Genomic DNA, 26,851 nt, shown 5'->3' with positions numbered 1-26,851 from the left:
CAGGATAGACGCTCCGCATGTAGTTAGCAGTATCCCCACACCGGCTTGCAGATTCGCCAATCTACATACGGTGCAGCGGCTCTGGCTCCGTAGATTGCGGTAAAGTGGAGACGTGTAGCGCGGAATTGGGAACTGCCCCAAGACACCGCGCGGGCAGGCGGAAACTTTCCGCCTAGCCAAAGATACACAATATTGCCTTATCGGAGAAAATCCTCTCGCACAAGTGGATCCTAGAGATAAGTAGATTGACGTAGTTTGAAACCCTGTGTCATGAATGTATGACGGATGGTAGACGCTCTGCTCGTTGCGCGTGGCTAAGGTGGTTACTTCAAGGACATAGCCGAAATTCCTGTAGAGCTAGGTAGTCTGTTATGTTTTTCTAAATTTTACTATGTATCTGGCTCTAATACTTTGTGGTAGAACTGTTATGCAAAGATTATACGTATTGCTGGATTTTCGTAGCTCATGAATCCAGGCAAAATGTTCAATTGTACCCATATCTACTACTATACAAAGGGGAACTACACAACTAGTGACCTATTCCAACGGCGTTTTTCAAAAAGCCTCTGCCTATTTATATTGCAACATCCAGCACCGCTGAGACACCTCGCTCAAGACTCTCCACCGCCTCATTTAGTGCTGCCTCAAATTCAGATACGTTGACCACGCGGGCACCAAATATCTCTCCGTTACTTGCCGCCCTCGCTATGCCCGCATAGTCTGGACTCGGGGCGAAGGAAATATTCAGCTCCTCCTTGGTGGCTCTCGATGCAGGACCATCAGGATGCACTAGCAGCATAGATCTCCGTGGCGCGTTCCAGCCCAGATTGTTGAGAACAATCGTCAGAACGGGGATTTTGTAGCGCGCCGAGATCCAGTACACGCTCGAGGGAACACTGAACATGTATGACCCGTCGCCCACGATCTGCACTACAAATCTCTTCCGCTTCCCGGGGACCAAGGCATCTGCTGCGTCTGCTGCGAGCTTGACACCTAACGCGCCGCCGCCGCTCCACCCAAGGCCTCCGCCTCCGCAGTGAATCCACTGACCTGGAAGCGTGGCTCGGATTTGATCAGCAACTGCGACAGTATTTGTGATTGCCTCTACCGCGAAGATGGTGTCTTGAGGCAACTTTTGCCGTACAGTGGAGCAGATGTAATCAGTTGTGAGACTCCCATCGCCCGAGGGCTTCGCCCGCTCATCAAGCATGCGAATGCGTTCATTGTACGACTTCACGAGCGTCTCAGCCCTGCGCTCGACATCTCCAGTTGCGAGCTCCTTGGCCAGCGGACCACGCAGGTACTCTGTAATTTGCTCGAGAGCGACTTGCGTATCCACGCGATACCGCTGCTGCGCATCGATGTAGAACACCAGCATAGACTCCTTCAACGGATCAACATCGAGATGGAACACCTTTGCTGAGGCCTTGGGTTTGCACAGCTTGTTGATCCAGGGAACGTCGCAGTCGAGTATAAGGAAGACATCGGCGTTCTCGATTACGGAGTCCACGCCGTATTTCATCCCCAGCCACCCTGGGTGGTCCGCCGGAAAACACATATCGGAGCACCCTGTATCGAGCACGCGAAGGCCGCGTAGGGTGTTGGCTAGGGACACTAAGGATTGCACCGTAGCGTGGTTACGCCCAGTGAAACCGACGATGACGAGGGGATCAGATGCGCTCACAAGTGCCTCAGCGATCTCTCGCACAGCATCCTGCGGTAGAGCCGCTGGCGCAATCGGCTTCCAGACTGCTGAGTTGATGCTATAGGGTTCGATAGTTTCCTCCATGACCTCCCTCGCTCCCATCAGATACGCAGGTCCCTGTGGATGGCTAGTCGCAAGCTGCAGCGCCCGCCGCACCATCTGCTTTACGTTTTTGCCTGTTTTGATCTCGCCCACGTACCGACAGTACTGTGCTACGATTTGCTTTTGGTCAGGTACGTCTTGTATCCAATGACTATTTTTTTTTACCCCGTTAGCCCATATCCATTGCCAACAACAGTCGTTGAAGAAGTGAAGTAGGGGAGAAGAAACTCACATGAACTCCGTTCTCGACCCCAGTACCTCCCCTTCAATCGTATACGGTGATAACCCCGCAAATATCAACACAGGCGCCCGCCCCATGGCTGCGTTGTGCACAGCAGCTGCGAGCGCCAGCGTACCAACGTCCACATGTACGATTACGCACTGCGCTTCGCCACTTAGACGGGCGTAGCCGTCTGCCATGGATAGCGCGACCATTTCGTTCGGACATGTTATTATCTTTGGGAATTTGTCTGGGAGCTCCACCTGGCCCTTGACAATGGCTTCGAGGATGCTGGGGTGGTCGGAACCGAGGTTTACGAAGCAGTTCTTTACCCCGGCTTCAATTAGGGCTTCAAAGAAAGCGAAGGAGGTTGTATACCTATGGGGGGTTTGAGGTTAGAGGGGAGTGGGGGGGGGGGGGGGGTTGGTGGGGTGTACTGACATGGTGACTTGAGGTGCTGATCACAGGTCGAGGGCTTCAGTGTCGGCTCAAGAAAAAGACCTCATGGATCTTTTATAAAGACTAAGGGGGTTCTTTTTGATACCCGATACTAGCAGGTTAGGGTGTGGCCTGCCATTCTTCTCTGAGAAATAATAATCTGGTACGCTAGACGCGAAAGGGAAATAAAAAGTTCGAGTAAAGAAGGTTAGAATAGCCTGCTTGATGCATCCGAAGTGGGACTGCACATCACACGGATGCTTCTTAAGCGCGGGGCTTTGTTTGGTAGCTCTGATCGGTAACTTTTGTCGGCAGCTCGCCCAGGGATTTTGCTCTAGAAAGACTAGTAGCGTATTGTTCTTCACTAATCGAAACCGCACCCATGGCTGAAATGGAGAAGGGGCATTCTGAAGGCTCTGTCATGTGAGTAAGAAGAATGGCAGAAGGGGATATCTTTCATCACTTAATGAACGTATCTACAAGTCTCTTGTTACATATATGTCACATTCACACATGGAGCCAGTAGCAAATCCATAGTTCAACATTCATAGAAATCACAATTGTCCTCGCAGGATCAAAACTTTGATATCATTTCAAGTAAACGAGGCCACAGCACTCCATCGAACTACAATGCAACCAGATCTTCCAGCTGTGGCCCTTGATAGTGTTTCCTTGCATGCAGGAACCAGTTTGCAACAATAAAGATGCCTATTACTGCAAGAACAGCTGGCGCGTAATCTAAGCATGTCAGAAATGTCCAATTCATATAAAGACCAGAATTATCAAACTCACTCATGTTCGACGCGGTCACTGGTCTGGCTGGGGGAAAGCAGTAAAAGACGAGGCAGAAAAGAGCAAAGGCAATGGTCAGGACGTTTGCGACCCAGCCAAAAGCACTCGGCAGTCCAAAGGTGCGGTTAGGCGGTAAGAAGCGTTTTGGTCGACCTGTCAACAACAATAGCGCTGCAGGAAATGCGAATGTGACAAGCTGGAGGATCAGGCCTGTGCCGATAAATGCGTTGAAGGCCGTTGAAGATCCGAGGTAGACACATCCAATAAGGAATGTCATTATCCCATTTGCACAGAGAGCCCATATGGGAACCTGCCATCGTTCGTCTATGAGGGAGATCTTCGAGGAGGCAATCAAGCCAGAGTCGCGGGCAAATGACCAGGTCAGGCGCGATGCAGTTTGCTGACACCCTGAGACGGCCATGTATCCAGCCGCATGTGTGAAGACCAAGAAAGCAGTTGCTGCAGCCTCAGATTTCATTGCCTGGCGCCAAAGTTCGAAAACAGGGAAGCTGGGCAAAATATTAGTAAGATTCATGTCTCTTCAGCTTGATGTGACGCCTTACCCAGTCTTTGTTGTTGCAACTGCGGTGAAGTCTTGGACGGCATACATGGATGCAACCGCCACTATGAAGGATGTAACGAATCCTATACCCCAGATCGACACAAGGGCTTTGGGGACGGCTGTTCGAGCATTACGAGCTTCCTCTGCTAGATGGATGGCTCCATCTATTCCAGCATACATGTAACCTGGAGTAAGAAGCCCAATAAAAAAGACTAGTCCTTTGTTGTCCCAACCGCTCAGATCAACGAATGTGACCCAAACAGCTTTACTCGATTGGAAATGGGGGGCTCGTGCCAATGAAGTGACTGTGGCGGCTATGAAGGCGGCGAGCGATAACGCAACTACATCGTGTAGAGTCAGTGCCGTGGTAATCTCGTACATATTATTCAGAATACTTACAAATGACTTCAAACAGCCACACAGTTTTTCGGAGGCTGAATATGTTGTGTAGTAGGCATATCACGCATACAAACTGGTAGATTAGAAACACGTGCCACCGCTCGACCTCATAAGAGGGGTTGTACGTGATAACGAGAGCCAGTAATTGTTGCGGAAGGATGATGGCTACGCCAGCAGAAAGCGCTCCCCAGGCAAATATGTTGATCATACCGCATGCGTAGCTCTAAAACATATCATGTCAGTATTTCGAATCAAACCCCAGACAAAAACATTTGTCAGAAGGGTCCTCTTACCGTAGCACGAGCGCACCACTTCGGAGCCACAACCGCTGTCCAATGGTACCTGTTCAAGTTTTCAGTGCTGTATCTGGACCGAAAGTTGCAAGGACGACAAAACTTACTGACCACCCGCTGAAGGATAAACACGGGCTAACTCCGCCAACGTATATATGACAAAGCCGTACATGATGAAGACGAACCAGAGTCCATAGAGAAGACCCGGCGATCCGCCATTTGCGACGTTGAACGCAAGTGTCGACAAAACGCCCACCCAACTGTTACAAATGCTCCAACCTATCGATGCAATTTCGAGCGCAGTGATATCACGCCTGGTGGTTTCAGAGACATAGCCTTCCTGGTACGACTCTCTTCTCCCAAGTCCGCCTGTGTTACGATGTTCTGCGGTAAGCGACTGGTTTGACTGTTGAATCTGCAGCGAGGCCCACGTACGTACCGGATATGGATTCAGACTGCGTCAGCAGCTCCATTGGCTTGTCATCGGTACCAGACATGTGTCGTCTTTCACAGTCTCCGTTGCCCGCCATATTGAGTGATTTGCACAACTCTTAGTGCTGTCGGCGTGGAATGAATAGTAGACGCCCAGTTCAACCCTTTTGACCAAATCGAGGACGGGGGACAAGATACATGGGAAAGTCTGGAGTTGCGTGGGCAGTAAGTACTAGTAGTATGGTGTAAGAAGCATAGTATATCGTATCAGTACGAACTGGGCCGCTTCAGCTGTAGCTTATCGCATTATCACAATGAACAACATCCGTCTTATCTTATTGGATCCACTCGATTCCGACAATCACTGTTGCCGCGCGTGCGAATCTGGGGAAATGTGGGGGATGACAGGCAGGTGATCGCGCACGGGCCCCGGATGCAATTACTGCATTGGGGTTGGCTGAGCAGTGGGGGAGGTGGCGTCTGCGGGTTCATGGGTTACAAGTCATGGCAGGGGGTCTGTGGCCGATGCGGCTCGTATTACCTTCTTGGTTGCATGGGGAACGTTTACGAGCCGATATAACTTGGGGCAAGATGGTTCCACCAGTGACCACAGCTTTGATCGTTATACTACTACGTTTCTCGCAATTAGAATCATGTCGCACACGAAAGAAGGCCACAAGTACGACAAGTCGGGGATATCGAAGGGTCTGAGAACTGATGCTGTTGTTTCAAGCACATCTAATCCAAGGTAAATGAATGTTGTAAACAGCCCACTTTCTGCGAGGACTGCTTTGGTGAAAGATGGTGTTGAGACGTACCTTATGTAGTTCAACCGCTGACCGCTTCTACAGGGACAACTACGATGCCATTGTGATCGGAGGTGGATTCTGTGGTCTTGTTGCTGCTCGTAACCTGTCCTTGAACCGTGACCTGAAAGTACTGCTTCTGGAAGCTCGCGATCGCATTGGAGGCCGCACATGGACAGCGAAGGAATGGGGAGAAGACCTTGAAATGGGGGGCACATATGTGCATTGGTAACTACATGCCCTTGAGAAGATAACGTGTGACGCTAAGCTAATGAATCTTGTCAGGCATCAACCCCATTTCTACGCTGAAATGCATCGACACGGCCTGGAGAAGCACATTAAGACCTCAGCTGGAACAACACACATGGAATACGTGTTATATAAGCCAGAAGGATCAAGCGTGCAAAAAATAGACGACGTCGCTGGATACAACGCGAAGCTCGCGAAAATCGCCGAGCAATTCTTCAGCATCGACGGCTTGACTCCACGCCAGGTGATGCCTTACCCACACGAACCTTTGCGACCTCAGCCATGGCATAAACACGACCACCTAAGCTGTCAAGACCGACTCAACCAGCTAGACTTGCCGCAATCTGACAAAGATCTTTTTGTTCCCCATACAAACTCCTTCGGCAGTTGCAATGCTCAAGACCTAGCGTGGACAGATGCGTTGCGATGGTATGCTGCTGGTGGCTATAGCCTCCCAACAATGTACGATGCAGTTGGTTGCTTTAAACTAGGTGGCGGAGGTACGACAAACATGTGCCGTCACATATTAGCAGAGTATCAAGGCGACAGGGTTTTCAACAAGGCGGTCAATTCCATCAAGCAGACCAAAGACTCGAAAAAGGTCGTCGTTTCTTGTGCGGATGGATCTGCTTACAGCGCGAAACGGGTTGTTTGCACCATTCCACTCAACTGCTTGGGCGACATTACGTTTGAGCCTCCACTAGCACCTGCGAAGCAAAATGCAGTTCAAGACGGCCATATCAACACTGGCGAGAAGTATGTCGTCTCACTGGATGAGGTGCAAGGAAATTGGTTCACAAACACTTCCGATTCTAAAGACAGTAGTTTCCTTTTCGGAATCAAGGATCACGATGGTATGTATATTTCTCCAGCACGAACCCGAATTGCTTTGTAACTAACGAACGTAAGGCACACCATCAGCAAACCGACCGGGCACATATGTTCTAATGTTTGGCCAAAACGGAAAACTTCAAGACCCCACAAATAGCGATGAGATCATTTCTGAATTCAAAAAACTGCAGCCTAATGGCAATGTGCGGGGATACGTGTCGCACACGTGGTCGAACGATCCATATGCCAAAGGCGCGTGGTTCGCTGCTGGTCCTGGTTGGGCGACGAAACATCTAAAGGCGCTTCAGGAGCCCCATGGCCGTGTGTTCATGGCGAGCGCGGACTGGGCTCAGGGCTGGAGAGGTTTTATCGATGGTGCTATTGAGCAAGGTGCGAGGGCAGCTGTGATCACCAAGTTGGCGCTTGAACAGGAGAATGGGGGTGTGGATGCTAAGCTCTAGCCTGGAAGTAAATCGAGACATTAAAAGCCTTTGGATACTACATAGTATAATATTCATAGATTGGGTCATGGACAACTGTTCATACTTTCTTCCGCAATGGTTACAACTGGAATAAGAAAAGAAGTTACATTGACGAACATTTAAGCTTAGTGCTCAATTACTGTCACAATTGGAATTACTCGCGTAGATCGCGTGGTCATTGTATCTACCCTCATCCGACCTCGTAATAGAAAAGTCCGCGATTATACTCTTAACCCTATAAGCGGCGAAGCCACGGTGCAAAGTCACCGTGCAATGCATTGTACTAGTACGGAACCCTGTCAGAATAAATCGCCGACGTACGCTTAGATCCCGGATATTGAAATTAGGAGAACACGCATACCATGCGGGGACAGCTTGGAGAACACGAAGTGATAGCGCATGGTTTCTGTGTCACGAGGGGCTTAGCCGTTGAACGAAGTTCCTTTAGATAAATGGAAAGTAATGCTGTTACGTGGCAACACCGGTACAGCCGGCGTTGACTTCCAGAAAGAAAAACATCTTATCAACATGATTTTTGTAACGTCGATACGCGGTTCCTTATCATATCACTCGGAACAGAACTCTTTTTAGAATCGACCTTATCAGCGTGTACGTGCCACTATCTTTCCAAGATAAAATCGGCTATTGTATGCAGTTGAGGTTCAAAGATGTGTTGTGTCATGTCATGGCTTAAGACATCACTAGCAAAAGATCTAAATCCAGCATAGTTCGTCGATGGAACCCCGCATGGTCATTTACATGGTATCCTGGACTTGTACATAGATAAAGTATGTCATTGTCATCTGGTATACCGATTGGCCAGCAACCCCGCAAATGTCGGCAAATCGGCCAGAAAAAGTCTTGCGTTACCTCTTTGGGAAGATTTAGCCAGCAGGTACCACGTTTGGTCTAGTTGGGCCTCCCGTTCACGGAATGGAAGGTCACTTTGTGCGCTTAAAGGAGCGATATCTTTGCCATCTATGTACCTTTTTCTCAGTCCAGGTTTGAACGAGATAACCAATCGGTTTGTTGGAGATTGCAAGAGTTGCGAATATGCCGGTCGAATCCAAGTCTGCGGCTGAAAGGTACAAGCTCACTGACCAAGTGGACAAATATGTTTTCTTCGGTTAGTCCCCGTCTTCTTTTTATTTCAGATACTGCTGAAGATGGATATTGATTTTTGAATTTGCCAGATGATATATTCAATTCAAAGGGAGAGACGACTCAAGACCCATTAGCTGGGATCTGGTTCCGCATTGAGAAGGGCCCGCCAATTGGTCCTGGTGTACATGGCTATGACGAGAGTGGCGTTGTGTACGAAGGTATGTGATCAACTCTTTTGGAACTCTTTTTCCAAATATTCGTGATCAATACTGCAGAATCTAACACTGTCAAGGCACCGTTACGCTGAAAGACGAGACCGGGACGGAGAAGAAATTGGGCCCTGGAGATAGCTTTTTTATTCATCGCGGCAGCAAGGTTTTGTTCTCTTCTGACGATTACGGGGTATGTTTCAAGTGTGCGGCACGGCCTAAGGGAAAGTTGTGATTTTTGGAGCAGCTGTGATTGCGAGCGGCGACGTCTACGTTTGGCCCAATCTTCAATCTGTTATCTTTCTTGTAGCAATTAAATATCCTACCTTTGAAGAGCTTTCTCTCGAGTAGCTACTTATATTTGTCATGATTTTTTGCCCCGTTTTCCGAGCATTCACGTTGACCAAATTGCAAGCTGCTATGGGATTATCTCGTATAGACGTCGCGGCTCAAGTATGCGTTCTAACTCGTTATCCAGTGTGAACAAGTAGATTGCAAGAACTCAACAAAATAGCATACCTCGCTAAGCAAATTCTGCTAAAAGAGTGCATAGTCTACTACGGCGGGCACTTACTTCAAGTGAGCGGCTATGGTAGATAAGCAACAGCAACCTGAGTGAAGATGTCACTTTCAAACATAAACACTTCAAATTCATTTCAAGGCTTCATTATAGCAACCATAGAGAATACATGTTCCGTCGTGCTACAAACGCGGCACAACAATTTTAACTGCCTTGACTGTAGTCCAATCCTCGAAAGCTTCCAAACCGCCATCTCTGCCAAAGCCACTTTGTTTATGTCCTGTTTTTATCAATGTCAGCAATAATTCCAGCTCCAAAAACGAAAAAAATAAATAAAGCGCTGCTTCTAAGCGACAAAATAAACATACCTCCGAACGGCATGTTAGCAGCCAACATGCCCCACGCATTGACGGTAACCTGGCCGCTCTCGAGGCGGTCCGCAACTCGATGCGCACGGGCAAGATCCCTTGTGAAAACAGCGGCGGACAAGCCGTACTCGGAATTGTTGGCTTTTTGAATGACATCTTCTTCGTTATGGAATTTGGCGATGGACTGTAAAGTGGAAAGCATTATGTGTCAGCGCACAATGCACACATCTTCTTCGCCTTCTCAAAAAAAAAGGTACTTACCGCTACTGGTCCGAAGATTTCTTCTCTCATAATAGGCGAATCTTCAGGCACATCGAAGAAGGCTGTATTTTCGATGGCATTACTATTTCCGATTCGCTTACCGCCATGCAACAATGGCGTACCGTTCGCCTTCGCGCTTTCGATATATGATGAGACTTTCTCCCGCTGCTGGTCGCTAATAAGAGGTCCTTTGTTAGTTTCCGGAGCCATGGGATCACCAGGCGCAGCACTCTTGCATCGTTCAGAGAAAGCCTTCAGAAATTTCTCATAGACGGTGTCCTGGACGTAAATTCGGGATCCAGCGGCGCAAATTTCGCCCTCGCCCGCAGTGATTGCAATTGCAGCCCATGTCACAGCCTCTTCAAAGTTAGCATCGTCGAATATGATTGTTGGGCTCTTTCCTCCGAGCTCGAGAGACACTTTTTTAAGGTTGCTCTCTGCTGAGGCTTTCAAGATGGCGCGTCCGGTAAGGGTAGAGCCAGTGAAAGCGATCTTGCGAATTTTCATGTGGTGGGCCAAAGCAGAGCCGGCCGTGGACCCAAGACCTGGTATGATGTTGATGACACCGGGTGGGAATCCAGCTTCGGCAATCAGCTTGGCCAGATGCAGAGCTGATAGGGGTGCCAGCTCAGGCGGTTTAATGATTAGCGTGTTCCCAGCTGCTATGCAAGGAGCAATCTTCCAACAAGTGAGCATCCTACAATCATCAATATCTCGTAGAATTTTGGAAGATACTGCACATCAACTTACAGGGGAGTGTTCCAAGGCACGATAGCTGCTGTAACTCCGTAGGGTTCTCGGCGCGTATACGAGAAGCCCCCCCTTTCTCCCCCTTGATCCCAATCTGCACTTCGTCCGTCTATCTTATCAGCCCAGCCAGCGAAATGCCTGATCCATTCGCAAGCCATTGGCCCGAGCTGACCACTTGTTGTCGCTAGTAGTGCTCCGACATCGTTGCCTTCAAGGATGCCAAAGATTTCGAGATCACGTTCGATCAAATCAGCAAGTTTCAGTAGAAGCTGTCTTCTCTTCGCTGCTGCAGTCTGCCTCCATATTCCCTGATATGCGCGGTAGGACGAGGCGACCGCAGCGTCAACATCTGCTGGTGTAGCTCCTGAGATAACACCAATAGTTTCTCTGGAATACGCGTTCTTGATGTCGAGTGTATGGCCTTCGAGGGATGGAATGAATGTATTATCAATGAAAAGACCTGTAGAAACTGAGACTTGTTTGCCTTCCGGACCTCGGATAGTCAATGTTGATGCCGCCATGTTGATGTAATTTTCATACAGTTCTTCTTGACGCCTGAATTAAGTCGCCATGGATGGGAATTCAAATATGATATCTGGTCTCATAGGTCTAATTCGCCCATGTTACACCGCACAGCCAAGCCTGCAAGATGATGTTAGGCAGGTCCTGACTAAAACTGCCTAAACAGGAATAGCCAGGCTATATGTGCCTGAAACGGAATGGTCCAAGCTTAATCGGCGCGAGTTTGGAATACTAGCGTATGCCGCATGCTAGGACTGCAGCAATCAGGGCTTAGTCATCAGGGCTACACATATGCGCCATATGTTGACTTTCTTCTAGATTAGATGGTTGTGCCATGCGCGAATCGTCTTAGCGTGCAGTGAGCTCTGGAGCGGTTGTAGGCCGATCCACAAGAGCTGGCTATACATAAGAGGATGGATGAGACGCTTGTTCTGCACTTGCTTTGTCCTGCCGGATCCTACTTCAATTCTTCTATTCTGTCCATCTCTGGAGAAATATAAGCGGACCAATTCGATCAACCACAACGCACACGCCATGGCTCTGGATCGTCTAAAGCAGGCAGCGAGCCACGTGACGGGCATTGGCCGTGCTCCACATCCGCTTAATCCTTTGATCGAGACGGAAATTGAGTATGCCGTTGCCATTATCAAGAGAGAGCACAGCCATATTGCCTTCAATGCAATTACCCTGTATGAGCCACCCAAGGCGGTCATGCTGAAGTGGGTCAAAGACCCGGAGCACACTCCTCGCCCGAACAGAGTTGCGGACGTTGTTTGCATCGGGAAGGGCAGCAAGGTGTTTGATGGTCTCGTAGACCTGACAGATGGCAAGATACTCAAATGGGAAGAGACGCCGGGTGTTCAGCCTTTGGTTAGAACCCTATCGAGAAACGTTTTCATCGGCGGCACTGACCGTGATTAGATTACTATGGAGGATCTTCAGATGGTTGAGTCGGTTATCCGGAAGGATCCAAAAGTCATTGAGCAATGTGGTATCATTGGTATCCCACCAGAGGACATGCATAAGGTTTATTGCGACCGTGAGTACTCCGTGCTGCACGTCTCTTGCTGATCCGAATTGCTAATGATTACCAGCTTGGACTATCGGCTATGACGAACGATTCGGTTCGAACATCCGACTTCAACAAGCTTTGATGTACTATCGTCCACACTCAGACGACAGTCAATACACCTATCCGTTGGATTTCACACCAATTTATAATGCCGACACGCAGGAGATTATACATATAGACGTTCCACCTATTCGCCGGCCATTGAATAAGGCCCCACCAAACAACTACCATGCTGCGGCAATTGAGAAAGAAGGTGGCTTCCGTACAGACTTGAAGCCGATCAACATCACACAGCCTGAGGGCGTCTCATTTTCACTCGATGGCAGAGTTATTAGCTGGCAGAACTGGAAACTACATGTAGGCTTCAATTACCGCGAAGGCCTTGTTCTCTCAAATATCACGTTCAATGACCAGGGTACTGAACGCGATACTTTCTGGAGATTATCTCTCGCTGAAATGGTGGTTCCGTACGGAAATCCAGAGCATCCTCATCAACGAAAACACGCCTTCGACTTGGGAGAATATGGTGGGGGATATATGACAAATTCTCTCAGCCTTGGCTGCGACTGTAAGGGAGCCATCCATTATATGGACGCAGCGTTTGTGAACAAAGCTGGTACTGCTAGCACTATCAAGAATGCCATCTGTATCCACGAAGAAGATGCAGGCATTCTCTTCAAACACACCGACTTCCGCGACGAATCCGTCATAGTGACGCGTGCCCGCAAGCTAGTTCTTTCTCACATCTTTACAGCCGCAAATTACGAGTACTGCGTGTACTGGTGAGTTAGATCTTAGTCCTGAGGCTGGAAGTAGACTTCTGTTGACATCTTTAGGATCCTACATCAAGACGGTACCATTCAGCTGGAAATCAAACTCACTGGCATTTTGAACACATTCCCCTGTAACGAAGACGAAGATCTCCATGGCTGGGGCACACAAGTCTATCCAGGCGTTAACGCGCACAACCATCAGCATCTCTTTTGTATGCGTATCGACCCTAATATTGATGGCCCTAACAACACTGTCTACATGGTCGACGCTGCGCGTGGCTCTGGCGAAGTTGGCTCTCAAGAAAACAAGTACGGCAATGCTTTCTACGCGCTTAAGACGAAGCTAGCAACGCCTGAGCAGGCCGCCACTGACTACAATGGCGCTACAAGTCGCACATGGGAGATGTGCAATGAGAGCAAGATCAATCCCTATTCTAAGAAGCCCGTTTCCTATAAGCTTGTTAGCCGCGAAGTCCCCGAGCTGCTTCCGAAGCCAGGCGGTCTCGTCTGGAAGCGTGCCGGCTTCGCACGACACGCCGTGCACGTCACCAAATACGATGATGGACAGCTGCATCCGGCAGGACGCCATGTTCCACAAACCTCCGGCGAAGTCTCTCAGGGAATTCCACAGTGGATCGCGGCCAATCCTACCGTCGATATCACCAACACTGATGTCGTGTTGTGGCATACCTTTGGTATCACGCATTTCCCTTCGCCTGAGGACTTTCCTGTGATGCCTGCAGAGCCAATGACGTTGTTGCTGCGGCCGAGGAATTTTTTCACAAGAAATCCGTGTCTCGATGTGCCGCCGAGTTACTGCAGTGTACCAAGTGGCGTGAAGCAGGGAGGTGCGCTGGTGGACAAGTTGAGCAAAATGGCGTTTGGCGGAGATCAGAGTGGGACAAAAGGGTGCTGTCAGAAGTAGCACCACATCGCCAAAGCGAGAACAGCGGCAATCAAACCGACCGTCAAGGTCGTGTAACTTACGGCCGAATGGGACCACTTGTTCAACAACCGGAATGAATAGAGTAAGCTAGGATGCAGGATAGGTAGTGGGCTACAGACATTCGCAAGGTCGTGAAACAGTAACTGGATTTCCCTATCATGAGCAGAGATGATTGGCATTACTGACGAGCGTGTGATATCTGATAATTGGAAAAATATCTTCGACATATGGATGAACACGCCTTCTTTCCTTACAAAATAACGAGAAGGCTGGAGGCCCAGGAACGTCTGCTCCAGAAGGTGATGATTACCGCGGCGCATTAATCACGGAACTAACATCGCACCAAGACACTGGCATCGGAGTCATGCGAGCGAACAAACGCGGGGATGGGGCTGGCAACCATGGGATCGCCGGATGGACGCTTTCCGTTCTCAGGTTTCCCTCTGGTACATTCCACCTCACACCTTCGAGCAACAACCGTCGGATCTATGCTGCAGCTAAGCCGTGATACACACAGTCAGGAAAAGTGATGACCATCGTCTCGAACAAGGGCATGCGCGAGAAGCGGGGATATGTTTGCGATACTTGTGGGAAAGCGTATAAGAGGAGCGAGCACTGTATCCGCCATCAACGCAGTCACACCAACGAAAAGCCATTCAAGTGCAAATTCTGCCATCGCCGTTATGCGCGAAAAGATCTCGTCGTTCGTCATGAGAAAACTCTCCACAACCCCGTCACCCGCCCGCAACCCTCCGTTAATGATCGCAGTCATTCCATAGCCTCGTCAGTGATTGAGGAGCCACTAGTAACTATGGCGGCATGTGAAGGCCCAACAGATGCGCATGACGAGACTGATGCCAACGAGTCTGTGCCAAATGACTACATAGCCGTCGTTCCATCAGACAGGGCTAGCTCAACGACGTCGGTAACGTCCTGCGCTTCCCTTCCAGTCGACCAAACATCGACGTACGCCTCAACTAGCGATATACCCCTTTACTTGGAACAAACACATGATATTCACTTGATTCCCTTCAAATTTGCGTCTCCAAAACACACTGCGCTGCCTCTTGAAGGCCGTGGAACAGCGTCTGTCAATGATGTTTGTTCGGTAGATGGGAGGACAAGCCATTTTGACTTCACTGAGCCCTTCACCAGCTTTCCGCTTGATCTGATGCTACTCGTAGAAGCGGATTGTTCTCCTACTTCTGGAGATTTGCTGTCCCTCCATTCGTGCATTCAAGATAACAGCAACCCAATCCATGCTGATATGTTCGGCGAGGGACTGACACCGCCATACACTATTCAGGATGAGCAAAGGTGCACCAATGCGCTGAATCGTCCATCCCCAAACGATACATTCAGAGGCCTTCCCAGCATAACCAAAGCTCCTCATTGCAAATCACATTGTCCACAAATAAATGACACGCATCGGACTAATCTACTGTATACGGTACGAACTCGCTGCAGGGATAATGGGAGCCACTCTTGTAAATTTCCCACCCCTTCTGCGTTGAGTCGGTATATGCGAACATTTTTTGATTCATTTTGCGTACATCTGCCTTTCATACACATTTCGACATTGGACTGAGATAAGACTCCTTTTTCCCTTCTTTTAATAATGTGTGCTATCGGGGCACTCATGGGACCTGAGCAAGACGTGGCAACTATGCTTTCTGCCCAAGTTGAGGAGCTTGTGCAAGCGGACGAGCAAGGCTCCCTCGATTGTCACAGACTGGATCGATATGAATACATCATGCCACCTTCAGAACAGACTAAGCGAACATCTCACGCACATCCCATATGGCTACTGCAAACGAAGCTACCCCTCATTTGGTTTAGGGCGTTCTGTGGAAACCCTTATGTCGTCACAGATGCACTAAAGGAATTTGGATTTTTAGTAAACGTGAGTATTCACTGTCCCATGCAGGTTTCAATACCACTGACAATGAAAGCAGGCCTATTGGGACAGAATGTCCGACGTTCGGGCCGATCCGCACTTCGATAAACACCGGACATCCCCCTACTCTGACTGGCATTCATGGTGTCAGTTTGAACTTACGAAGAGGTACGGATAGATATTTCAATATGCCCTTATCTTACCAAGCAAGAGTTATATTTACTTAAGTAGGCTCTTGCACTCCATATTCATACTAAGTAATTTGTTGACCGCTGCATATGGAGCTACGCCTGCTCTTTCAGCCTTCCAGGATGGCGATATCGAGTTACCATGTCATGACAACCTCTGGAATGCGCCAACCGAAGAGCTTTGGAAGGAAAGGATTTCACTCTCGTTGTATACCAGGCAGGTAAGCCTCAAAGTTGGTGTGACGCAGTTGATGGGTGGCGCTCCAAATGATCTTTGGAAGAATGGACCACACATATTCTGGTCTCCTTTTGCTGCGGTGGTGATCATGTATGGTATTTCTATCCACCTGTGGCATAAATCGCAAATATTACTGCCCATCAGTGCTTCGCCACCATTTGAGCAGACTCAAGACCTGAAGTCTTTGATCCTGGACGGAGCCGCGGAAGCACTGAGTAGGTGTCACGAGCATATTTTGAGAGCGCGAGATGCGCAGTGTGTTCCTTGGACGGATTCTGAGGGCCCGTTGTTATTCAACTGCTGCTCGATTCTGCGTCTATGTCATCTTCGAGCAGTTGCGGACGTTGGAATTCTGGGCGTGGCACTATTACAAACCAGCCCACCAGTCATCACCCAAGCACTGCATAACTTCATCTCCACCCCTCCACAGCGGAACGCGATCGTGGTCAAGGCTATCAATAAAACATTGGAGGGGTTGGTGTTACCATGCACGATTGGTGGTAATTATTTATCCAAAAAAACAGCTGCTTTGACTTGGAGCATCGAAACTGCCATTCTTTCCGGAACAGCTGTGAGTCTCACCATTGGTACGTTCCATACTGCATGCTGTTCTAATTTAAATATCAGGTCTCTTTCTCATGCGATGGGTGCATTGGATGGAAATGCTTGTCAAAAAGCGTATCGAGTTGGAGCAGTCGGAAGCCTTGCTCCTAAATCACATACGTAACCATTGTCTCGAGCTTGAAATAATTGAAGCTGGGACAATCTCTTTAGCTGCTGGTATCGGAAAATACTATGCTACCTACTACGACGATACATGGGTTTGGAGGATCACTCCGCGAATCGCTACCGTATTGCGAGAGATGGGTAGCCTTTGCGAGAGTGAAACACGTATTTCATCGCCATTAAACCATGATATGTGCGCGAACATCCCAGCTTGACGCTTTCATTGAGCAGCGCTATTAGTAATACCCAATTCACTGCAACCTGGAAAGTCGAGCTGGACTCTGGAAGTCTCATTCCCAGGCTAGGCCATTTGGACAAAGCAGATGTAGGGACTTTTCTCTACAGAGCCATGTCCTTGAGATACTTCTGGAGATGAGACACGGCTTTTGTGCACAAAATCAAATGTCCAGGCATTGAATAGTGGCATCAAATGTTGGTATCAAATGTCACCCTGCCTTGGTATGCATATCCAGTTGGCGCCGAGGTTTAGCAACACTATTGAGGCAAGGAATGGACTTCCCGCTAGGAGCGATGAGAAGTGTACCAAACGCTGCTTTGCTCTACTTCATAAGCAGTCACAAACCCCGAGCGAAGTTTATTCTAGGCAATAAATATTGTTCACGATGAGTATTCTACTCAGTTTCCACTCTTCTCGTGCGCATTGAGTCTTATCAGCTGGACACGACGGTATGGGTTGCAAAACCTCGGCCAAATTGGAAATTTCAATTCAAACACGTCGTGATTTTAAGCGTTTGTGGAACTCCGTGAGTAGGTGCAATTGTGGTGGAAAGAAGAGGCCCATCGGAGTAAGTGGGGAAGACCAGATGTGCTACGTAACAAGCATTGTGGGGCAGTGTGGGGATTCGACCATCTACAAGCTGACGAATCCGGTCATATCAGAACGACGTAAACATATACTGCAGTGTTATTGCTCGACAGCCACCGATCAAGTAACATGGCACCGCTGCACAGTATCCCTTCTACAATGCGAGCGGCGGTGATTGAGGAATTCCAAAAGCCGTATCAATTCCGAGAAATCCCGACCCCAGGAAAACCAACCGGCCATGACCTACTGATTAAAGTCTTAGCCGCTTCTTACTGTCACACAGATGCAGTATTGGTTGAAGGCAAGATGTCTCAAGATTTGCCACGGATTGGATGCCACGAATTTGCAGGTCGTGTCGTAGCCGCAGGTTCAGATGTTTCGAAAGATCTCAATATTGCAATTGGCGACGAAGTTGGAGTTCCTGGCCGAGCGTATCATCCATGCGGAACCTGCAATGAATGCATACTGGATCATGGCGACCCTGAGGGTTACTCGCCATATTGCACTGAAGCGAAAAACCTTGGGCTCACAATGGACGGCGGATTCTGCGAGTACGCTTTAGTTGACAGTCGGCAAGTCGCACCTATTCCGGAGGGTATGACGGCTTTAGAAGCAGCACCTCTTATGTGCGCCGGACTAACTATATGGTCCGCGCTTGAGCGTGTTAAAGAGGCCAGTACCATCGCGATAATTGGTGCGGGTGGTGGACTTGGTCATCTTGGTGTTCAGTTTGCGGCTCATCTTGGAAAGCGGACAGTCGCTGTAGACAGAGGCGATGGGCCTCTGAAGCTGTTAAAAACCTTGGTTGATCAGATGGGCCCTTCGACTCCGGGGAGTACACTGCTAGTGGACTCTCTTGTACATGACGCAAAGTACGTGGTACAAGATGTTATGAATGGTGGAGTGGAAGCAGTAGTGTTTCTACCAGAGTCTCAGGCAGCATTTGCTTATGGCATGCAGCTACTGAGAAACCACGGTACTATGGTGGTAGTGAGCTTCCCTGGTGAGCTAAGATTCAGTGCCAAAGACCTGGTATTTCGAGACATCAAGGTCATCGGAAGCTTGGTGGGACGAAACCATCAGCTGAGGCAAATGCTTAATTTCGCTGCTAAGAACAAAATTGAGGCTGTCACGACACTATATGCTCTAGAGGATTTGAATGACCTTGTCAATCAACACCGTACTGGAATGGGCGGGAAACTCGTTGTGGACATGAACCAAAAAGGCAACGGTGGAAAACCTCTGACCTAATCTCGTGTACGTTGTAGCAATTGTTAGATTGTCGCAAATCATTATCGTATTTCTGTTTGAGGCAAGTTGGCATGTCAAAATGTAATAAAACTTGTTTACCACACAGCGCCGTTTATTAGCACCCTTATCCAATTGTCTCGAGGTTTTGATCTTGTACGATCACGCGTGTGGGCAAAGAGGCCCAGATCAAAGGATAGGTAACGGTACATCTGCTTCTTTTGAACGCCAAGAAGCCTCGCTGGGAGCCTCTTCCGCCATCACCACTAGTGTTCAGCATATAAGCAAATGGCGGCGTCTCGGGTGAAGACATGCGAAGTAGACTCACGGCAAGGCTTGATAGATGCCCTAATTGGCCCAAAAACGCAGTTTATTTGTACGACCCCACATATCTTCCCCACAATATGTCCCGGGATCCGTTCCGAGCGATTCTTGGCTATCATGAATGACGGAGAACTAAAAGGTACAGTGCCAACGTCCGCATCTCTACAATTACCTTGCCTTCATTCGACTTCGGAATTGCCTCAGTCAATCGCACAAAAATGGATTACCCGATTACCATCCCAGATTCTAATTCAACTGTTCGTGTTCGTGCAATCGATACAACGACCACTATGGTGTGTGACGCTTCCGCTTTCGTACGACCGGTCATAAAAGGCCACGAAAGACTGAATTTCAAGACCATGTGTTTCTTGATTGAGAATGAATCGAAATCACGGCGGATCTTGTTCGACTGCGGGGGAAGGAAAGATTTCTGGAATGCCTCACCACATACTCGGAACATGATTGGAACATACGTGCCATCTCTCAGAGTCGAAAAGGGAGTTGACGAGATACTCACTGAGGTAGGGTTTGACTTGAAGAGTCTAGGTCAGTCTGTCTACAGCGTTTATTTATTGTGTACAGCTAACTGAATGACAACAAAGATGCTATTGTGTGGAGTCACTGGCATTGGGATCATATCGGAGATGCTTCCAAATTCCCACCACTTACCGACATTGTTGTAGGACTAGGATTTAAGAGTAACTTTTTACCTGGATACCCAGACAACCCTAACGCGTTCATGTTGTCGAGCGACACATCGTAAGCTTGCCCTTCGTCAACTCCCGTTTCGATAATGCTTACGCAAGTAACAGCGGGCACTTTATCGATGAAATAAGTTTCAAAGATGATTTGTGCATTGGCAAATTCCGAGCTCACGACTATTTTGGAGACGGCTCTTTCTACATTCTAGACGTTCCTGGCGTAAGTATATTACGACATTTTCATTTGGTACATCTGCTGATTTCTTAGCACACAATCGGACACGTATGCGGTCTTGCTCGAACGACACCGAATACATTCGTATTCATGGGGGGCGACTGCTGTCATTTTGTAGGAGCCTTCCGCCCATCTTCAGCTGTCCCACTCCCAGATATAATCCCGCAAGCGCAACTGGACTCCACCCTCCCTGCACCATGTCCATGTTCCTTTTTCACAGCTTGTCACCCTTCTACAACGAGGAATGAACAAGGTACGGTAGAAGACGATGATGCAAGACGTAGTCCATTTTACAAGGTCACACAGAGCGAAACATCTGCCTACACAGACACGCAACAGTCGCAAGAAAGCATAGATCATCTGCGTGCCTTTGACGCAAACCCTGACATATTGATTTGCCTAGCTCATGACAATACGCTGTTTGATGTCTTTCCTCTGCTGACCACGTCTCCCGAAAAAGATGTCAATGATTGGAAGATACAGGGCTACAAGGAGCGCACGAGATGGGCGTTTTTGAATGAGCTTCCTCGTGATGGCAAGCCTGGGAGACCACCTCTAGTTTCAGGGCAGTGGAAGAACGGAAAAGTAATAAGTCTGGGGGATGACTCTTACTTTCACGAAGTGGTATAGAGCCACGATTAGGATTTGTATCTTTTGTATTTCTAACCCTTTGCTGGTTCTCATGCGGTCTCCAACTGTTTATCTTATCCTAATTTTTTTCAAGTCTATGCTTTACCTCTCTTGTTGCAGAGTAACACCGAAATTTCCATTTCCAGAAACTGGATACTCGAGTACTACTAGCAGAGCGTAGGGTGACCCCACATGAAGATTCGGGGTAATAGTCGAACTATTTGCTAAGTAACCAATGACCATAGGGTGACCCCACATACATATTCGTACCAACAACCCCACCCTGCAATTAATTTCGTCTAAGCAAAGGAACACATAATCCAAAATGCCGCACCAGGATTGAATATACCGATGATAGTTATGTCGCAACCAACAAGTCAATCTCCAGCATGTGTTAGGGTTTCCGCTCTAACGGGTGGCCATCTTACCCTTCCCGAGAAACTCTTTGTGACCGACGCCGATAAATCTAAACGAACGTTGGTACCGTCAATGTGTTTCCTAGTCGAAAGGTGCGATCCGACACACGACGGCAAGATAACCCGAATAGTGTGGGATCTAGGTCTCAAACGGGACTTGGCCGCCTACGAGCCTGCTATGCACCATCATATTGCCAATCGCCAACCCATGTTGACCCAGCCAGATGTCGCACAGTGTCTGCGAAATGGAGGGCTTGACCCTACTAAAGATATTGACATCGTCATGTACAGCCACGTACATTGGGACCATGTCGGAACTCCAAGCGATTTTCCGAATTCGACGTTTATAGTAGGATCAGGGACGCTTCATCTGCTTGCCCGGGGCGCTCCGCCTCATTATCCCGCGGACATTTTCGACGCAAAGATGCTGGATGAGTCGCGGACCAAGGAACTGCCGTACGTCCACGAGGCAGATGCGATCTACGCACGAAAGGAGCTTCAAACAAATCATAAGTGGAAGCCAGGATTTGGATTCCCAGCTGTCGTCGACTTCTTTGGTGACGGAAGCGTTTTGATAGTTGATAGCCCGGGTCACCTGCGAGGACACATCAATGCCTTGCTTCGTATTGATAAGGACCGTTATGTTTATCTCGGCGGTGACTGCTGTCATGATATCCGCATTTTGGAAGGGACCAAAGACATTGCACTTTATGATGATGGACATGGTCAGCTGAGAAGCGTGCATATGGATACGGATACTGCGAGACGGACAATTGCTCAGATCAAAGAGTGTCTGGGCGAGTCGTCTGAGCTGCGGAGGCAAAATACTAAAGTTGAGGTAGTTGTGGCGCATGACGGATCGTGGATGGAGAGAAACCCACATTGCTTCTTTCCTGGGTATATATAAAATGGGAGAATGGATGAGACGGTCTAATTCAGCATTCCATATGGAGTTAACTTATTCAATCGCTGGCTACGGCACGGCGTACTTTCAGCGCTTCCTCGAAGAGTTTCTTATGGAGAGTGTCGAAACGTGTTTTGCTTAACATTTTCGGATTGCTACTGGCTTCCAAGAGCCCAAATTAAAAGGATTTTCTTTCGTCAAGCTATCTCACATGAATGCTATTTTCAATTTAATTTACATGAGATGATAGTAATTAAGGTGATCCAACTCGCCAACGGACCCACCGGGGAAGGTGCCGAATGCGTTTATCTATGTACCCCCACCTATCCTTCCAAGCCAAAATTTGCCGTATGGGAAAGCTATAAGACTGATTCCCCACGAAAGAATGTCAATGCTTACTTTTGAGTTCCTCGGCTAGTATTGGGTAAGCTAGATTAGCTGTGTGAATGCTGAGGTGCGATGCAATTTCAAGAACCTCGAGTATTTCTTCCACAGTCGCTCCGTACCGCAGCGCATTCCTCATGTGCTCTTTTAGTCCCGGACGATACAGATGTGTAGCCGCGGCATCAAATGCGCAGTATATTAGTTCTTTGAACTATGTAGGTTAGAACAATGCAGAAGACCGCTCGGTTCGAGCGACTTACCTTCGGTTCTAAGACGCCTAAGTTCTTGTTCTTTGTGTCATCCGGAAGCCATGGGACTGAGGAAAAGGTGGTATATGCCGCGAAGAAGTCTGGATCCAGTGCAAGGAACTCTTCCCAGAAACTATGCCAATAACCGCGCTTCTGGGTGAAGTCTTTCTGCAACTGAAGCTTCGAAGCGTCCAAAGGCTTTCCTGCTGTTGGGTGACTATCGTAAAGCCCTTCCTCCTTCATGACCTCTACTAATGTAGGGACGCCAACGTTGCATGCATGTACACCAAGCGTAGATGTAAGCTGGATGATTTCTTTTATTTCCGCGCCAGTGGCTCCATTAGCCAAAGCCTCCTTAATATTCGCCCTGATACCTGGCGCGTACAGGTGTGTTGATGAAGAGTTGACAGCCAGGGCAATCAAGCCCTGGACCTTAGGCGAAAGATGCCTGCTCTTTTTCGGGACAGCTTTCAATCCCACGCTAGCCCTAAAGAATTCTGGATCAAGCTCCGAGAATGATTGCCAAGATTCGTCCCATTCCCATTCTCCTAAGTTCGCGACGAACGTTTCTTTGAGTTCGTGACTCATCGTAACATCGGTGTGAAATCTGCGATGTTCTTGGATTTCTTAACTTCAGTGGTAAGGTGGGGCATGTAGTACCAAGAGGTATACACTATATACACCAGCACAGCTTTCCCCACAAACGAGGTACTGACCCCACATTATATCCCCCACGGCCCTTTACCCCAACTGTCAACCCAAATGGGAGAGGTGTAGACTTGCTATATCACCCTCTCGACACTATACATCGATATTTGCTACTCCCAGTATTACGTCTTGTGCTTTTCTTTAACCGCATCATCAATATGGCCTTCGATAGAACATCAGTAGCATTCATAGGTAAATCCGGAGCAATCCGCGAAAATCCCCCTGCTAATGCAAAATCTCTAGGGCTTGGCGTCATGGGCTACCCTATGGCTGTCAATCTTCGCAAAAAGATGAGCCCTGAAGTGACACTATGTATTTGCGATGTCTCTGAGACAGCCCTATCCCGTTTCCAAGCGGAAATGAGCGGCGAAGGCCCGATAAAAGTGGTAAAAAACGGCTTTGAGGCAGCGAATGCTTCGGTAAGTCTCAGCCGCATAATTGAGTACGGGTAGCCCTCCTTACACGTTCAGGATATTGTACTTTCCATGCTTCCTAGTAGCGCTGCTGTCAAATCAGTCTACTGTGATCCCCAAACAGGTATCTTAGGTGGGGCAAAGGTTGCATTTCAGAAGTCGCGGGCTCCTAAGTTACTCATGGAATGTGGAACAATCGAGAGCGATACCATAGCAGAAGTCGCGAAATCTGTTTCAGATACATCTCGTGAGTTGGGAGACAGTGAATACCTCAGTTTTGTTGATGCTCCAGTGTCTGGTGGTCCTATGGGTGCCGAGGCTGGTACATTGACTTTCATGGTTGGGACAGATCGACCAGATCAGACTTTCGATACAGTAAAACAGGTTTTGAAGACGATGGGATCTCCGGGTGGTATCTTCCTGTGTGGCGATATTGGCGCCGGGACGGCATTCAAAGTCATCAACAACTACTTGTCAGCTATCACTAGTCTGGCAGCTTCGGAAGCTTTGAACATTGGATCGAAACTCGGCTTGAACATTGCTACTCTAACTGATGTCATCAATGCTAGTGGAGGACAGTGTTGGGTTACTTCGAAGAGCAACCCAGTTCCTGGCATACAACCCAATACGCCGGCTAGCAGGGACTACGAGGGAGGTTTTCGCATCGAACTTTGCAGGAAGGTACTCAAGATGGGAAGCGATTTGGCCGCCTCTGTTGGTGCACGCACAGTTCTCGATCGATCAACGCTCAAGGCTTTCGACGAGTGCATGAGTGATCCTCGCTACAGTGGGAAAGACGCTCGTGTGGTCTACAAGTGGCTCAACGAAAGCGTCAATTCATGAGCCATATCGCCAAAAAGAGCAAAAATAAGTTAGAGCATCGCTTTCCATAGATGAAAGCAATTGCTGGGTGAAGTTCTAAGAGTCCAGCATGATTCCAATTGTCAATAGCTGTTCTTGATCATTGGGGGAGAATATCTTTCTAGGTTTTGTGATGACAAGCTTTAATACAATAATGATACAATCGAGCCACTCGCATGCAATTAACAACAAACAGGACAGCTGCTTACAATACCCATGCTGTACTCTACATCCCCTTCGAAGAATTGAGGGACATTGCCTCCAAGCTCAGACCTGTTCTGTTGGTTGTATGTGAGGTTTTATGTCCACCCAAATGTCGAGTTCTTTAGTACGTTGGTGGCGCTTTAAGGAGCCATCGCAGCTCTTATCGATAGATACTACTTGGCTTACGCTATTGAATGGCTGCCATGTAAAGTTATATAGCTCGTTAAATGACTATACTGTCGTTTCATACGCTGTACGCCTTTCTGAGGGTTCGGTTGTGGTAAGTAGTGGGAAATCTTACTATTACGCACGCTCACTCCATACTAAGTACAATCCAGCTCTCAACCAGTCATATCATAAGCTCATCATATGTCACTTGCTCAGCTATCTCGGCCAGTGTAGCCACATACGCTCACTCTTAGAGTGAACTCCCAAACCATCTACACGATGCCAACGCGACGGTCGTCTGAAATCAGTAGCTTTATGTTTGACTAGGCAGGTATAAGTAAAAAAACGTGCATTCACTATAGTCTCTTTAAAAATAACGCCTGAGAAAGAGTAAAAGTTGACCGAGAATTGTACAGAGGGCTAGGTTCAAATCGGATTCCGTTAGAATGAGCTTAGGTTATATCACATACTGCTATTCTATAGGGCAGGTTTAACGACATATGTAGGCGCATTGAATCTCAGCACACCCTTCTTACCTAGACTGTACGGATCCATATACGCTTTCCATTGTGGCTGATGTTGCGTCCCTTCTTCTAATGCATTCAAACCAAAGACTCGCAAGATAATGTAGATTTCAGAAGGCGTCTCCGAGGTGACGCGCAGCTTTTTTACCTACTTGAAATTAGCCCAATCATGCACTCCAGCTATGTGGTTCGATGGAGCATACCAACTTGTGCTGATTTTCACTCATATAGAAAGGAGTGGTTGCGTCTCGGCTAGTTGTGCTCTTGACCTCTATGCGATATCGTGGCACATTGCCACCGTTGCAGCATGTATTGAGCCAATCTGGTACTTCATGGTGATGCTGTGTCTGCATGAATTGATGGGTAAGCGCACCCTCTGTATCTAAATAGGTAAAGTCTGATATTTCGCGGCCAAAGGCCGGGAAACCGGCGCGAGTGCGCAAAGAACTAGTCCAATTAACCTCTCCTGTGAATCCAGGGAGCCTGAGAACATCATGTAGCAAGGTGTACACCTAGACAGAAATCAACTTTAAGTACTGACCTAACATGACGACTCAACACGGCGGCTAGACTTACATATTGTTCGCCCAAGAATCCAACCTCAAAGTCACGGGCTTTCTGCTCATCGGTACGGTTCGGGACTGGTCCGCCTCGTAGAGGATGTTTTTTTCGGTCTGAGCTAGAGTAGGTACGGGACGCGGTTGCCCAACGTTGAGTGCTTCTCTCAAAGAATTGAGATCGAAAGTTCCATCATCCCTCATAGATTGGCTCGCGGCAAACTGGGCCAGACTGGTCAACGATGGCCAATTATCTTGTTAACTTGATGTTCATCAGCGAGCCCTGACTAAGTGGTTGTGATCACAGCTAATGTCCCTCCCTGCGTCACGCAAATCCCCCCGTGCCGTAAGAAACGAGAGGTACTTTATCCTTAGAAAACAATATCTCTGTGTACCTGTTTTTTTTATTCTATATTTATTGATAGATTATATTTTTTTACCTTCTTCTATAGATATAGATACCTCTTCTTCTAAAAGTTATACTATTATTATTAAATCTAAGCTAATACGCTAAAGATATCTTTTTTCTAGAGAAATATAGTAATACTACTATAGATAGCCTTAATCTTACTCCATAGTACTCTATACTAAGAAATAAAGTTATATATACTAAGG

General features: G+C 48.1%; 15 protein-coding genes across 15 annotated transcripts; 10 read left to right on the top strand and 5 right to left on the bottom strand.

Annotated features, from left to right (window-relative positions):
* Positions 1–574: 574 nt before the first annotated feature.
* Positions 575–2,888, bottom strand: COCVIDRAFT_33328 (hypothetical protein; the record flags this gene model as incomplete). The annotated part of the gene is made up of 3 exons (XM_014706249.1): positions 575–1,958; positions 2,040–2,376; positions 2,846–2,888. The coding sequence occupies 3 exons, from the start codon at positions 2,886–2,888 to the stop codon at positions 575–577; spliced, it is 1,764 nt and encodes a 587-aa protein (XP_014561735.1).
* Positions 2,889–3,090: 202 nt separating this feature from the next.
* Positions 3,091–5,008, bottom strand: COCVIDRAFT_85948 (hypothetical protein; the record flags this gene model as incomplete). Its single annotated transcript, XM_014706248.1, has 7 exons — positions 3,091–3,203; positions 3,258–3,766; positions 3,821–4,160; positions 4,219–4,441; positions 4,512–4,560; positions 4,619–4,880; positions 4,951–5,008. The coding sequence occupies 7 exons, from the start codon at positions 5,006–5,008 to the stop codon at positions 3,091–3,093; spliced, it is 1,554 nt and encodes a 517-aa protein (XP_014561734.1).
* A 588-nt stretch (positions 5,009–5,596) lies between these two features.
* COCVIDRAFT_22296 (hypothetical protein) lies at positions 5,597–7,290 on the top strand (the record flags this gene model as incomplete). The annotated part of the gene is made up of 4 exons (XM_014706182.1): positions 5,597–5,691; positions 5,795–5,977; positions 6,035–6,852; positions 6,908–7,290. 4 exons carry the CDS (start codon positions 5,597–5,599, stop codon positions 7,288–7,290), a joined length of 1,479 nt encoding a protein of 492 aa, XP_014561668.1.
* A 1,074-nt stretch (positions 7,291–8,364) lies between these two features.
* COCVIDRAFT_86046 (hypothetical protein) lies at positions 8,365–8,859 on the top strand (the record flags this gene model as incomplete). The annotated part of the gene is made up of 3 exons (XM_014706247.1): positions 8,365–8,437; positions 8,505–8,633; positions 8,708–8,859. 3 exons carry the CDS (start codon positions 8,365–8,367, stop codon positions 8,857–8,859), a joined length of 354 nt encoding a protein of 117 aa, XP_014561733.1.
* Positions 8,860–9,326: 467 nt separating this feature from the next.
* On the bottom strand, positions 9,327–11,044 carry COCVIDRAFT_85951 (hypothetical protein; the record flags this gene model as incomplete). Its single annotated transcript, XM_014706246.1, has 4 exons — positions 9,327–9,424; positions 9,513–9,696; positions 9,774–10,470; positions 10,524–11,044. The coding sequence occupies 4 exons, from the start codon at positions 11,042–11,044 to the stop codon at positions 9,327–9,329; spliced, it is 1,500 nt and encodes a 499-aa protein (XP_014561732.1).
* A 535-nt stretch (positions 11,045–11,579) lies between these two features.
* Positions 11,580–13,815, top strand: COCVIDRAFT_85708 (hypothetical protein; the record flags this gene model as incomplete). The annotated part of the gene is made up of 4 exons (XM_014706245.1): positions 11,580–11,915; positions 11,967–12,084; positions 12,140–12,899; positions 12,954–13,815. The coding sequence occupies 4 exons, from the start codon at positions 11,580–11,582 to the stop codon at positions 13,813–13,815; spliced, it is 2,076 nt and encodes a 691-aa protein (XP_014561731.1).
* Positions 13,816–14,389: 574 nt separating this feature from the next.
* Positions 14,390–14,620, top strand: COCVIDRAFT_85743 (hypothetical protein; the record flags this gene model as incomplete). Its single annotated transcript, XM_014706244.1, has 1 exon — positions 14,390–14,620. A coding segment is annotated over one exon (231 nt), but the record flags the coding sequence as incomplete, so codon positions are not given.
* Positions 14,621–14,647: 27 nt separating this feature from the next.
* Positions 14,648–14,836, top strand: COCVIDRAFT_86042 (hypothetical protein; the record flags this gene model as incomplete). The annotated part of the gene is made up of 1 exon (XM_014706243.1): positions 14,648–14,836. A coding segment is annotated over one exon (189 nt), but the record flags the coding sequence as incomplete, so codon positions are not given.
* Positions 14,837–15,454: 618 nt separating this feature from the next.
* Positions 15,455–17,261, top strand: COCVIDRAFT_11737 (hypothetical protein; the record flags this gene model as incomplete). Its single annotated transcript, XM_014706148.1, has 5 exons — positions 15,455–15,739; positions 15,792–15,901; positions 15,965–16,746; positions 16,787–17,078; positions 17,117–17,261. 5 exons carry the CDS (start codon positions 15,455–15,457, stop codon positions 17,259–17,261), a joined length of 1,614 nt encoding a protein of 537 aa, XP_014561634.1.
* Positions 17,262–17,840: 579 nt separating this feature from the next.
* On the top strand, positions 17,841–18,962 carry COCVIDRAFT_11736 (hypothetical protein; the record flags this gene model as incomplete). Its single annotated transcript, XM_014706147.1, has 1 exon — positions 17,841–18,962. The coding sequence occupies one exon, from the start codon at positions 17,841–17,843 to the stop codon at positions 18,960–18,962; it is 1,122 nt and encodes a 373-aa protein (XP_014561633.1).
* A 539-nt stretch (positions 18,963–19,501) lies between these two features.
* COCVIDRAFT_22290 (hypothetical protein) lies at positions 19,502–20,849 on the top strand (the record flags this gene model as incomplete). The annotated part of the gene is made up of 4 exons (XM_014706181.1): positions 19,502–19,829; positions 19,886–20,042; positions 20,096–20,204; positions 20,253–20,849. The coding sequence occupies 4 exons, from the start codon at positions 19,502–19,504 to the stop codon at positions 20,847–20,849; spliced, it is 1,191 nt and encodes a 396-aa protein (XP_014561667.1).
* A 360-nt stretch (positions 20,850–21,209) lies between these two features.
* Positions 21,210–22,172, top strand: COCVIDRAFT_22289 (hypothetical protein; the record flags this gene model as incomplete). The annotated part of the gene is made up of 1 exon (XM_014706180.1): positions 21,210–22,172. The coding sequence occupies one exon, from the start codon at positions 21,210–21,212 to the stop codon at positions 22,170–22,172; it is 963 nt and encodes a 320-aa protein (XP_014561666.1).
* A 385-nt stretch (positions 22,173–22,557) lies between these two features.
* On the bottom strand, positions 22,558–23,389 carry COCVIDRAFT_33319 (hypothetical protein; the record flags this gene model as incomplete). The annotated part of the gene is made up of 2 exons (XM_014706242.1): positions 22,558–22,764; positions 22,814–23,389. The coding sequence occupies 2 exons, from the start codon at positions 23,387–23,389 to the stop codon at positions 22,558–22,560; spliced, it is 783 nt and encodes a 260-aa protein (XP_014561728.1).
* Positions 23,390–23,667: 278 nt separating this feature from the next.
* Positions 23,668–24,765, top strand: COCVIDRAFT_85681 (hypothetical protein; the record flags this gene model as incomplete). Its single annotated transcript, XM_014706241.1, has 3 exons — positions 23,668–23,701; positions 23,753–23,928; positions 23,980–24,765. The coding sequence occupies 3 exons, from the start codon at positions 23,668–23,670 to the stop codon at positions 24,763–24,765; spliced, it is 996 nt and encodes a 331-aa protein (XP_014561727.1).
* A 409-nt stretch (positions 24,766–25,174) lies between these two features.
* COCVIDRAFT_11732 (hypothetical protein) lies at positions 25,175–26,440 on the bottom strand (the record flags this gene model as incomplete). Its single annotated transcript, XM_014706146.1, has 5 exons — positions 25,175–25,185; positions 25,398–25,478; positions 25,692–25,827; positions 25,883–26,162; positions 26,256–26,440. 5 exons carry the CDS (start codon positions 26,438–26,440, stop codon positions 25,175–25,177), a joined length of 693 nt encoding a protein of 230 aa, XP_014561632.1.
* Positions 26,441–26,851: the final 411 nt, after the last annotated feature.

Source organism: Bipolaris victoriae (genome assembly GCF_000527765.1).
Source record: "Bipolaris victoriae FI3 unplaced genomic scaffold scaffold_4, whole genome shotgun sequence".
Classification (NCBI taxonomy): domain Eukaryota; kingdom Fungi; phylum Ascomycota; class Dothideomycetes; order Pleosporales; family Pleosporaceae; genus Bipolaris; species Bipolaris victoriae.
This window is presented reverse-complemented; position numbering and strand designations above follow the sequence as displayed.